A 12,878-nucleotide genomic window follows, 5' to 3' on the forward strand; every position below is an offset into this window, starting at 1 on the left:
ACTTTGAATTTTTATTGTGCAGCACTCAGTGGAAAAAGTTTGGACACCCCTGTCTTACACTCTAATTCAGGGGTCCCCAACTTTTTTGCACCAGGGACCGTTTTAATGTAGGTATTATTTTCACGACCGACCTTCCACGTGTGGCAGATTAATACAGCAAATAAGTGCATGAAAAATGAATAAATACAAACTCACCAAAACGCTGAACTAGTGAGAGCCCCTGGCCTTTTCCTTTTGCAAAAAAAGCTCTCCATAGACTTAAGTTTTTTACTCATTTTTGCGAGTAGTAGGTTTTTTTTGCTTTAGTATGTGATGGGTTGTATGTAGGTGATACATCCCATTCAAGGACAAGAGCATGGGTATATAATAAAGCTAGAAATACTTGCCATTAGTTCCAATAGATTTCTATTTCCATTCTAAAAGTTATGTATTCACATTTTGTGCAATATTTCATACGTAGACACACTGATTCAGATTCAGATAGGTGTCACGTTCAAACACTGAGGACATCTATTAAACAAGACAAAAGGCAAGGAATCAAACAGAGACAGAATTCAATTTGGACTCAATATTGAGGAGAGACATGGCCACTGCACTCTCTGTACAGTCCTGCACCACGCTCTGACGAAGAAGGTTTTCGTCTCCTCTTTTATTTAGATGTTCAATGTTCACGCACCAACACATGTCTCAGCAGGAATGGAAAGTATGTAAAACAGTCATTGTTTTCGGTCACATTGAAGACAAAGAAGAGGATGTCTCGGGCTTGGGCTCTTCCTGGATCCAGCTAGGGCAGGTGTTGGAGGACAATGGCTAACCCCTCCCGTCTCCTGACCACAGCGACTTCAAGAGGGCAGCGGGTCGTAAATAGCGTTGACCTCGGTTACCAAATAGTTGGAAGAGAGTTTGTGAAATACTTCAAAGAGAGTTCGTTTAACACTTCAAAGAGAGTTCCTCTGGAAGTTGAGCAGATCCTGCCATCTGTCCGTGTTGAAATCACAGTGGAGTTTCACAAGCCTTCTTCCTCTTGTTAGGCCTCGAAAGACAGCCTTCATCTTCTTATCAGGAACATAATGTAATACAACGTTTCTTTTGTGATAACTTACAAAGAATTATTCCAACAATAGGTCTTTATTGTCATTGCACAAGTACAACGGAACTTTGTTTTCAGCACAAACCCGTTCAAGATTAGACAAACAAACAGTGTACAGGGTTACAGAACAGGAACGCTGATGGGTCGCCACAAGGCGCCCCGTAAAAGATGGGAAAAAGGTAAAAAGATGAGAAAAAAAAATACATTCTAGACTGGGCTCCTAAGGGGGCCTAGTCTGGAGTGGGAAAAAACCTCCATGCCATGCACACATAAAAATGTTACATTTAATCACGACAAACTCGCAACAGAGGGGCGGGGAGTTGGGGCCCTGGAAGGCGACCGCTGCTATGAAGCGCTGCCATCCGACCATCACCCCGAGGGAAAAGAAGTGGTGGTGAAGGCGTGGGGTGGGGGAGGGGAGGGTGTGTGTGTGTGTGTCTTGGGTGTGATGATATAATGTTTTTTATAGACTGAGGCCGATCTGCAAAAGTTCGACTCCAGGTGTCGTTGAGGAGGGAGGGAGGTCAAAAGCGTCCATCATTGAGGTGTCCTCGGGGGTGTTTTTCCAGAACAGCCTGGTCCTGGTTTTCACAGCGTCAAGGCCATTCGAGGGAGTCAAATGGTAGATTAGGATGTTTGTTTTCCGCGAACAGACAAAACAATGACTTGTCTGTTCTATTCGTCCATGCTGGCTGCTCTCAAATTCAATTCAATTGTCCTTTTCAGCAAGCTTCTCCATGATGTGATCCATCTTGCGATTCAGTTCAGAAATCGCCACAGTCTGTTAGTCAGTTAGCTTTTTTGGTCCAATTTTGTGTGTAAATACATCTGTTATTGCTAACTACTTGAGTAATAATAGCAGCACTTTAACTTACTAGGCCAAAGGAGATGTGTATTTTCTTCTTTCAGCACGATTATCATATGCAACAATTTAGCACTTCTCCAACTGGCTTATGCACTTGAACTAGTATGGTCACTTTGTGCCTGATCTGCCCTGATCTTAGGGCATCAACCTGCCGCTGACTGCAGATGGAACCTAGCTTTTGGCTAAGATTTGGCACCTTTACATTGGATATGTTTATTCATGTGCATTGTCCCATGTAACAAATTTAGCAAATGGCGACTTCTTATCAGGAGTTTTTATAAGACGTCTACCCCCCGTGGCCCCGAAAGGGACAAGTGGTAGAAAAATGGATGGATCTATGAACAAGCTTATTGGTGTGTCTGCTGGGACTGGCCAAAGTGAAGTAGGAGAAAATTTCATGTGTCTGTGCGGCCTGGTAGCAAGTGCCGGTCCCCGGACTGGTGGTTAGGGACCACTGCTCTAATTCCCATGCACTTTTTTGTCATTTTTTTTTTAATTTAACTTTCATTTAACCAGGAAAACAATCCCATTGAGATTAAAAAACCCTTTTGTCAAGGGAGTCCTGGTAGAGTTACACATAAAATGACAGGATGGACATCAAGTAAAACAGTTAGATAACTAAGGCTCCTTCAAATGCTCTCAGTTTAGATTTGAAAGCATTTAAGGATAAAAAATTCAGTCAGCTTCTAGTCACTTTGTAGCATGTTCCAAGCACAAGGAGCTGCATAGACAAAAGCTTTTTCCCCTAGCTCAGTGCCAACAAAACGGACAGAGAGTAACAGCTGATCGATCGTTGGATCTCAGAGCATAAGAATTCGTACTTCTCTGTGAAATCAATGTACAAATGTATAAGGGCAGTACTCCCAGAAGTATACACTGTCAGGTTCAAACACCAAACTATCTATTAAACAGGACAAGAAGCAAGGAATCAATTTAGCTCATGAGGAGAGCGTATGGACCTGCACCCTCGTACATTGTCGTCCCACGCTCTGAGGAGGGAGTTCCACGCCTCCTCCTTTATTTGGGCATTCCCTAATTACATAGCTGCAGCTGCTTCTAAGGGGAGGGGTCTGATTATACAGCAGCTGCACTGGGTCATAAACAGTTCAAACAAAAAGGTGCTTGGAGCGGTGTCCGGTTTGCCCCCCTCGTAGATTTCGGGTCCTGATAAGGTCCTTCCTGTGGCTGTCCAAGATCTGAGAAACCGACACCTCTACGGCGCATTCCATCGCACACAGTGGAGGTTTACAAGCTGTTTGCCTTTTTGCTTGATAAGATCAAAGACCAGTAAGCACCATCCATCCATCCATCCATCTTCTTCCGCTTATCCGAGGTCGGGTCGCGGGGGCAGCAGCCTAAGCAGGGAAGCCCAGACTTCCCTCTCCCCAGCCACTTCGTCCAGCTCCTCCCGGGGGATCCCGAGGCGTTCCCAGGCCAGCCGGGAGACATAGTCTTCCCAACGTGTCCTGGGTCTTCCCCGTGGCCTCCTACCGGTCGGACATGCCCTAAACACCTCCTTAGGGAGGCGCTCAGGTGGCATCCTGACCAGATGACCGAACCACCTCATCTGGCTCCTCTCTATGCGGAGGAGCAGCGGCTTTACTTTGAGCTCCCCCCGGATGACAGAGCTTCTCACCCTATCTCTAAGGGAGAGCCCCGCCACCCGGCGGAGGAAACTCATTTCGGCCGCTTGTACCCGTGATCATGTCCTTTCGGTCATAACCCAAAGCTCATGACCATAGGTGAGGATGGGAACGTAGATCGACCGGTAAATTGAGAGCTTTGCCTTCCGGCTCAGCTCCTTCTTCACCACAACGGATCGATACAGCGTCCGCATTACTGAAGACGCCGCACCAATCCGCCTGTCGATCTCACCATCCACTCTTCCCTCACTCGTGAACAAGACTCCGAGGTACTTGAACTCCTCCACTTGGGGCAAGATCTCCTCCCCAACCCGGAGATGGCACTCCACCCTTTTCCGGGCGAGAACCATGGACTCGGACTTGGAGGTGCTGATTCTCATCCCAGTCGCTTCACACTCAGCTGCGAACCGATCCAGTGAGAGCTGCAGATCCTGGCCAGATGAAGCCATCAGGACCACATCATCTGCAAAAAGCAGAGACCTAATCCTGCAGCCACCAAACCGGATCCCCTCAACGCCTTGACTGCGCCTAGAAATTCTGTCCATAAAAGTTATGAACAGAATCGGTGACAAAGGGCAGCCTTGGCGGAGTCCAACCCTCACCGGAAACGTGTCCGACTTACTGCCGGCAATGCGGACCAAGCTCTGACACTGATCATACAGGGAGCGGACCGCCACAATCAGACAGTCCGAAACCCCATACTCTCTGAGCACTCCCCACAGGACTTCCCGAGGGACACGGTCGAATGCCTTCTCCAAGTCCAGTAAGCACCAGTGGATCGTAAACACAGGCTGCAGGGCAACCTGAACTCAAAGCAAACAAGTTGTGTGATAACTTATATACAATTATTCTGACATATAAACCCTACTTCCTGTATGGCCATGAACTTCTTGTTGGGGTTTCTGTCTGCGCTTTCTTGACTAACTGGGTATGTTCTTGTGTGCAGGAGCTTCTCGGGCATACAAATAATTTCTCCACCCCGGTGAGAACATGTCCACTCAACCTCTCGTCGCTGCTGACGGACTTCACGCCGCACACCCTGTATTGGAATCGTCTCAAGTCCGCGCTCTCCATTCACCGCAAAGGTAGACCCTCGTATGTGCTCGGGTAACCGTGCCCCCCAGGCTCGTTTCAAAAACCGCCCCTCTCTTTCAGTGATGGTCACGCCGAACAGTCACAAAAGTCCAAGGTCAGCAGATATCAGCCAGGTAAGACTTTGGCACAACAGATCCAATCCACATCCAAACAAACCTTATCCAGTAGGGCTGCCATCTTGATTTATTTCAATCGTCGACCTAATATCCAAATGACCGTTTTTCTTTTGTTTTACTTGACATGCACGAATGTACTGTCAAGTGAGTGAGCGTGCCAGGGTTTGGACTTGATGGAGTATTTTCAATGTTTCTGTTTCAGACCTGCCAACATGTAAGTAAGTAAGTCAATTTTATTTATAAAGCGCTTTTCACAGATAAAATCACAAAGCTGACCTCTCTCCGCTCGGGATGGTCTCCTGCTGGCCCCATTATGGACTGGACTCTCACTATTATGTTAGATCCACTATGGACTGGACTCTCACTATTATGTTAGATCCACTATGGACTGGACTCTCACTATTATGTTAGATCCACTATGGACTGGACTCTCACTATTATGTTAGATCCACTATGGACTGGACTCTCACACTATTATGTTAGATCCAATATGGACTGGACTCTCACACTATTATGTTAGATCCACTATGGACTGGACTCTCACTATTATGTTAGATCCACTATGGACTGGACTCTCACACTATTATGTTAGATCCACTATGGACTGGACTCTCACAATATTATGTTAGATCCACTACGGACTGGACTATCACTATTATGTTAGATCCACTATGGACTGGACTCTCACACTATTATGTTAGATCCACTATGGACTGGACTCTCACTATTATGTTAGACCCACTATGGACTAGACTCTCACTATTATGTTAGATCCACTATGGACTGGACTCTCACAATATTATGTTAGATCCGCTATGGACTGGACTCTCACACTATTATGTTGATTGCATTATTTATCTACATGTTAGATCCACTATGGACTGGACTCTCACTATTATGTTAGATCCACTATGGACTGGACTATCACTATTATGTTAGATCCACTATGGACTGGACTCTCACACTATTATGTTAGATCCACTATGGACTGGACTCTCACTATTATGTTAGATCCACTATGGACTGGACTCTCACACTATTATGTTAGATCCACTATGGACTGGACTCTCACACTATTATGTTAGATCCACTATGGACTGGACTCTCACACTATTATGTTAAATCCACTATGGACTGGACTCTCACTATTATGTTGGATCCACTATGGACTGGACTCTCACTATTATGTTGGATCCACTATGGACTGGACTCTCACTATTATGTTAGATCCACTATGGACTGGACTCTCACTATTATGTTAGATCCACTATGGACTGGACTCTCACTATTATGTTAGATCCACTATGGACTGTACTCTCACACTATTATGTTAGATCCACTATGGACTGGACTCTCACACTATTATGTTAGATCCACTATGGACTGGACTCTCACTATTATGTTAGATCCACTATGGACTGGACTCTCACACTATTATGTTAGATCCACTATGGACTGGACTCTCACACTATTATGTTAGATCCACTATGGACTGGACTCTGACTATTATGTTAGATCCACTATGGACTGGACTCTCACACTATAATGTTAGATCCACTATGGACTGGACTCTCACTATTATGTTAGATCCACTATGGACTGGACTCTCACACTATTATGTTAGATCCACTATGGACTGTACTCTCACACTATTATGTTAGATCCACTATGGACTGGACTCTCACTATTATGTTAGATCCACTATGGACTGGACTCTCACTATTATGTTAGATCCACTATGGACTGGACTCCCACACTATTTTGTTAGATCCACTATGGACTGTACTCTCACACTATTATGTTAGATCCACTATGGACTGGACTCTCTCACTATTATGTTAGATCCATTATGGACTGGACTCTCACTATTATGTTAGATCCACTATGGACTGTACTCTCACACTATTATGTTAGATCCACTATGGACTGGACTATCACTATTATGTTAGATCCACTATGGACTGGACTCTCACAATATTATGCTAGATCCACTATGGACTGGACTCTCACACTATTATGTTAGATCCACTATGGACTGGACTCTCACTATTATGTTAGATCCACAATGGACTGGACTCTCACACTATTTTGTTAGATCCACTATGGACTGGACTCTCTCACTATTATGTTAGATCCACTATGGACTGGACTCTCTCACTTTTATGTTAGATCCACTATGGACTGGACTCTCACACTATTATGTTAGATCCACTATGGACTGGACTCTCACACTATTATGTTAGATCCACTATGGACTGGACTCTCACTATTATGTTAGATCCACTATGGAATGGACTCTCACACTATTATGTTAGATCCACTATGGACTGGACTCTCACAATATTATGCTAGATCCACTATGGACTGGACTCTCACTATTATGTTAGATCCACTATGGACTGGACTCTCACACTATTATGTTAGATCCACTATGGACTGGACTCTCACACTATTATGTTAGATCCACTATGGACTGGACTCTCACTATTATGTTAGATCCACTATGGACTGGACTCTCACTATTATGTTAGATCCACTATGGACTGGACTTTCACTATTATGTTAGATCCACTATGGACTGGACTCTCTCACTATTATGTTAGATCCACTATGGACTGTACTCTCACACTATTATGTTAGATCCACTATGGACTGGACTCTCACACTATTATGCTAGATCCACTATGGACTGGACTCTCACTATTATGTTAGATCCACTATGGACTGGACTCTCACTATTATGTTAGATCCGCTATGGACTGGACTCTCACACTATTATGTTAGATCCACTATGGACTGGACTCACACTATTATGCTAGATCCACTATGGACTGGACTCACACTATAATGTTAGATCCACTATGGACTGGACTCTCACTATTATGTTAGATCCACTATGGACTGTACTCTCTCACTATTATATTAGATCCACTACGGACTGGACTCTCTCACTATTATGTTAGATCCACTATGGACTGGACTCTCACACTATTATGTTAGATCCACTATGGACTGGACTCTCACTATTATGATAGATCCACTATGGACTGGACTCTCACACTATTATGTTAGATCCACTATGGACTGGACTCTCACACTATTATGTTAGATCCACTATGGACTGGACTCTCACTATTATGTTAGATCCACTATGGACTGGACTCTCACACTATTATGTTAGATCCACTATGGACTGGACTCTCACACTATTATGTTAGATCCACTATGGACTGGACTCTCACACTATTATGTTAAATCCACTATGGACTGGACTCTCACTATTATGTTGGATCCACTATGGACTGGACTCTCACTATTATGTTGGATCCACTATGGACTGGACTCTCACTATTATGTTAGATCCACTATGGACTGGACTCTCACTATTATGTTAGATCCACTATGGACTGGACTCTCACTATTATGTTAGATCCACTATGGACTGTACTCTCACACTATTATGTTAGATCCACTATGGACTGGACTCTCACACTATTATGTTAGATCCACTATGGACTGGACTCTCACACTATTATGTTAGATCCACTATGGACTGGACTCTCACTATTATGTTAGATCCACTATGGACTGGACTCTCACACTATTATGTTAGATCCACTATGGACTGGACTCTCACACTATTATGTTAGATCCACTATGGACTGGACTCTGACTATTATGTTAGATCCACTATGGACTGGACTCTCACACTATAATGTTAGATCCACTATGGACTGGACTCTCACTATTATGTTAGATCCACTATGGACTGGACTCTCACACTATTATGTTAGATCCACTATGGACTGTACTCTCACACTATTATGTTAGATCCACTATGGACTGGACTCTCACTATTATGTTAGATCCACTATGGACTGGACTCTCACTATTATGTTAGATCCACTATGGACTGGACTCCCACACTATTTTGTTAGATCCACTATGGACTGTACTCTCACACTATTATGTTAGATCCACTATGGACTGGACTCTCTCACTATTATGTTAGATCCATTATGGACTGGACTCTCACTATTATGTTAGATCCACTATGGACTGTACTCTCACACTATTATGTTAGATCCACTATGGACTGGACTATCACTATTATGTTAGATCCACTATGGACTGGACTCTCACAATATTATGCTAGATCCACTATGGACTGGACTCTCACACTATTATGTTAGATCCACTATGGACTGGACTCTCACTATTATGTTAGATCCACAATGGACTGGACTCTCACACTATTTTGTTAGATCCACTATGGACTGGACTCTCTCACTATTATGTTAGATCCACTATGGACTGGACTCTCTCACTTTTATGTTAGATCCACTATGGACTGGACTCTCACACTATTATGTTAGATCCACTATGGACTGGACTCTCACACTATTATGTTAGATCCACTATGGACTGGACTCTCACTATTATGTTAGATCCACTATGGAATGGACTCTCACACTATTATGTTAGATCCACTATGGACTGGACTCTCACAATATTATGCTAGATCCACTATGGACTGGACTCTCACTATTATGTTAGATCCACTATGGACTGGACTCTCACACTATTATGTTAGATCCACTATGGACTGGACTCTCACACTATTATGTTAGATCCACTATGGACTGGACTCTCACTATTATGTTAGATCCACTATGGACTGGACTCTCACTATTATGTTAGATCCACTATGGACTGGACTTTCACTATTATGTTAGATCCACTATGGACTGGACTCTCTCACTATTATGTTAGATCCACTATGGACTGTACTCTCACACTATTATGTTAGATCCACTATGGACTGGACTCTCTCACTATTATGTTAGATCCACTATGGACTGGACTCTCTCACTATTATGTTAGATCCACTATGGACTGGACTCTCACTATTATGTTAGATCCGCTATGGACTGGACTCTCACACTATTATTTTAGATCCACTATGGACTGGACTCTCACACTATTATGTTAGATCCACTATGGACTGGACTTTCACTATTATGTTAGATCCACTATGGACTGGACTCTCACTATTATGTTAGATCCACTATGGACTGGACTCTCACTATTATGTTAGATCCACTATGGACTGGACTCTCACACTATTATGTTAGATCCACTATGGACTGGACTCTCACAATATTATGCTAGATCCACTATGGACTGGACTCTCACACTATTACGGTATGTTAGATCCATTTTTTCTGCTTTTACTTGAAAACAATTGAAAGTAATATAATATAATGTAGCCCCCAGAAGAAACACAAAGTTTGGCGCTATTTTTAACTAAAATTAACAATCTTATAATCACAAACGGCAAAATTCCAACAGGTAAAAACATTTTGTACTCTGAACGCATCGTGTAAACCAGGAGTGCTCACACTTTTTCTGCAGGCGAGCTACTTTTCAATTGATCAAGTCGTGGGGATCTACCTCATTCATATATATCATTTATATTGACTTATTTATGAAATATATGTTTTTGTTAACAAGTTAAAGGTGTTTAATGATAATGCAAGCATGTTTAACACATATAGTTAATATTGTTAACAAGTTAAAGGTGTTTAATGATAATACAAGTATGTTTAATACATATAGTTAATATTATTAACAAGTTAAAGGTGTTTAATGATAATGCAAGCATGTTTAACACATATAGTTAATATTGTTAATAAATTAAAGGTGTTTAATGATAATACAAGAATGTTTAATACATAGTTAATATTGTTAACAAGTTAAAGGTGTTTAAAGATAATACAAGTATGTTTAATACATAAAGTTAATATTATTAATAAGTTAAAGGTGTTTAAAGATAATACAAGCATGTTTAACACATATAGTTAATATTGTTAACAAGTTAAAGGTGTTTAATGATAATACAAGTATGTTTAATACATATAGTTAATATTATTAATAAGTTAAAGGTGTTTAAAGATAATACAAGAATGTTTAATACATGTAGTTAATATTGTTAATAAATTAAAGGTGTTTAATGATAATACAAGTATGTTTAATACATAGTTAATATTGTTAACAAGTTAAAGGTGTTTAAAGATAACACAAGCATGTTTAACACATATAGTTAATATTGTTAACAAGTTAAAGGTGTTTAATGATAATACAAGTATGTTTAATACACATAGTTAATATTATTAATAAGTTAAAGGTGTTTAAAGATAATACAAGCATGTTTAACACATATAGTTAATATTGTTAACAAGTTAAAGGTGTTTAATGATAATACAAGTATGTTTAATACATATAGTTAATATTATTAATAAGTTAAAGGTGTTTAAAGATAATACAAGCATGTTTAACACATATAGTTAATATTGTTAACAAGTTAAAGGTGTTTAAAGATAATACAAGCATGTTTAATACATATAGTTAATATTGTTAACAAGTTAAAGGTGTTTAATGATAATACAAGTATGTTTAATACATATAGTTAATATTATTAATAAGTTAAAGGTGTTTAAAGATAATACAAGCATGTTTAACACATATAGTTAATATTGTTAACAAGTTAAAGGTGTTTAAAGATAATACAAGCATGTTTAACACATATAGTTAATATTGTTAACAAGTTAAAGGTGTTTAATGATAATACAAGTATTTTTAATACATATAGTTAATATTATTAATAAGTTAAAGGTGTTTAATGATAATACAAGCATGTTTAACACATATAGTTAATATTGTTAATAAGTTAAAGGTGTTTAAAGATAATGCAAGCATGTTTAACACATATAGTTAATATTGTTAACAAGTTAAAGGTGGTTAATGGTAATGCAAGCATGTTTAACACATATAGTTAATATTGTTAATAAATTAAAGGTGTTTAATGATAATATAATCATGTTTAACACATAGTTAATATTGTTAATAAATTAAAGGTGTTTAATGATAATACAAGAATGTTTAATACATATAGTTAATATTGTTCATAAATTAAAGGTGTTTAATGATAATACAAGTATGTTTAATACATAGTTAATATTGTTAATAAGTTAAAGGTGTTTAAAGATAATGCAAGCATGTTTAACACATATAGTTAATATTGTTAACAAGTTAAAGGTGTTTAATGATAATACAAGCATGTTTAACACATATAGTTAATATTATTAATAAGTTAAAGGTGTTTAAAGATAATACAAGCATGTTTAACACATATAGTTAATATTGTTAACAAGTTAAAGGTGGTTAATGATAATGCAAGCATGTTTAACACATATAGTTAATATTGTTAATAAATTAAAGGTGTTTAATGATAATATAATCATGTTTAACACATAGTTAATATTGTTAATAAATTAAAGGTGTTTAATGATAATACAAGAATGTTTAATACATATAGTTAATATTGTTAATAACTTAAAGGTGTTTAATGATAATAGAAGCATGTTTAATACATAGTTAATATTGTTAACAAGTTAAAGGTGTTTAATGATAATACAAGAATGTTTAATACATATAGTTAATATTGTTCATAAATTAAAGGTGTTTAATGATAATACAAGTATGTTTAATACATAGTTAATATTGTTAACAAGTTAAAGGTGTTTAAAGATAATACAAGTATGTTTAACACATATAGTTAATATTGTTAACAAGTTAAAGGTGTTTAATGATAATACAAGTATGTTTAATACATATAGTTAATATTATTAATAAGTTAAAGGTGTTTAAAGATAATACAAGCATGTTTAACACATATAGTTAATATTGTTAACAAGTTAAAGGTGGTTAATGATAATACAAGCATGTTTAACACATATAGTTAATATTGTTAATAAGTTAAAGGTGTTTAAAGATAATGCAAGCATGTTTAACACATACAGTTAATATTGTTAATAAGTTAAAGGTGTTTAAAGATAATACAGGCATGTTTAACACATATAGATTCCTTTCTTTCATGAAGACAAGAATATAAGTTGGTGTATTACCTGATTGTGATGACTTGCATTGATTGGAATCAGACAGTGGTGATGATAACGTCCGCATTTTCGAATGGAGGAGAAAAAAAGTCCTCCTTTCTGTCCAATACC

At 38.9% G+C, this 12,878-nt stretch overlaps 1 protein-coding gene across 1 annotated transcript in view; it reads left to right on the forward strand.

The window, feature by feature from the left end:
* Nucleotides 1-12,878, forward strand: part of haspin (histone H3 associated protein kinase) — a 76,064-nt gene that overhangs the window by 28,565 nt on the left and 34,621 nt on the right. Inside the window, exons 5-6 of the mRNA XM_061984443.2 lie at nt 4,545-4,683; nt 4,754-4,806. Of these exons, the coding sequence (XP_061840427.1) occupies nt 4,545-4,683; nt 4,754-4,806 (192 nt within the window). The remainder of the gene's footprint in view (nt 1-4,544; nt 4,684-4,753; nt 4,807-12,878) is intronic.

This window comes from Nerophis lumbriciformis, linkage group LG25 (assembly GCF_033978685.3).
Source record: "Nerophis lumbriciformis linkage group LG25, RoL_Nlum_v2.1, whole genome shotgun sequence".
In the NCBI taxonomy this organism is placed as follows: domain Eukaryota; kingdom Metazoa; phylum Chordata; class Actinopteri; order Syngnathiformes; family Syngnathidae; genus Nerophis; species Nerophis lumbriciformis.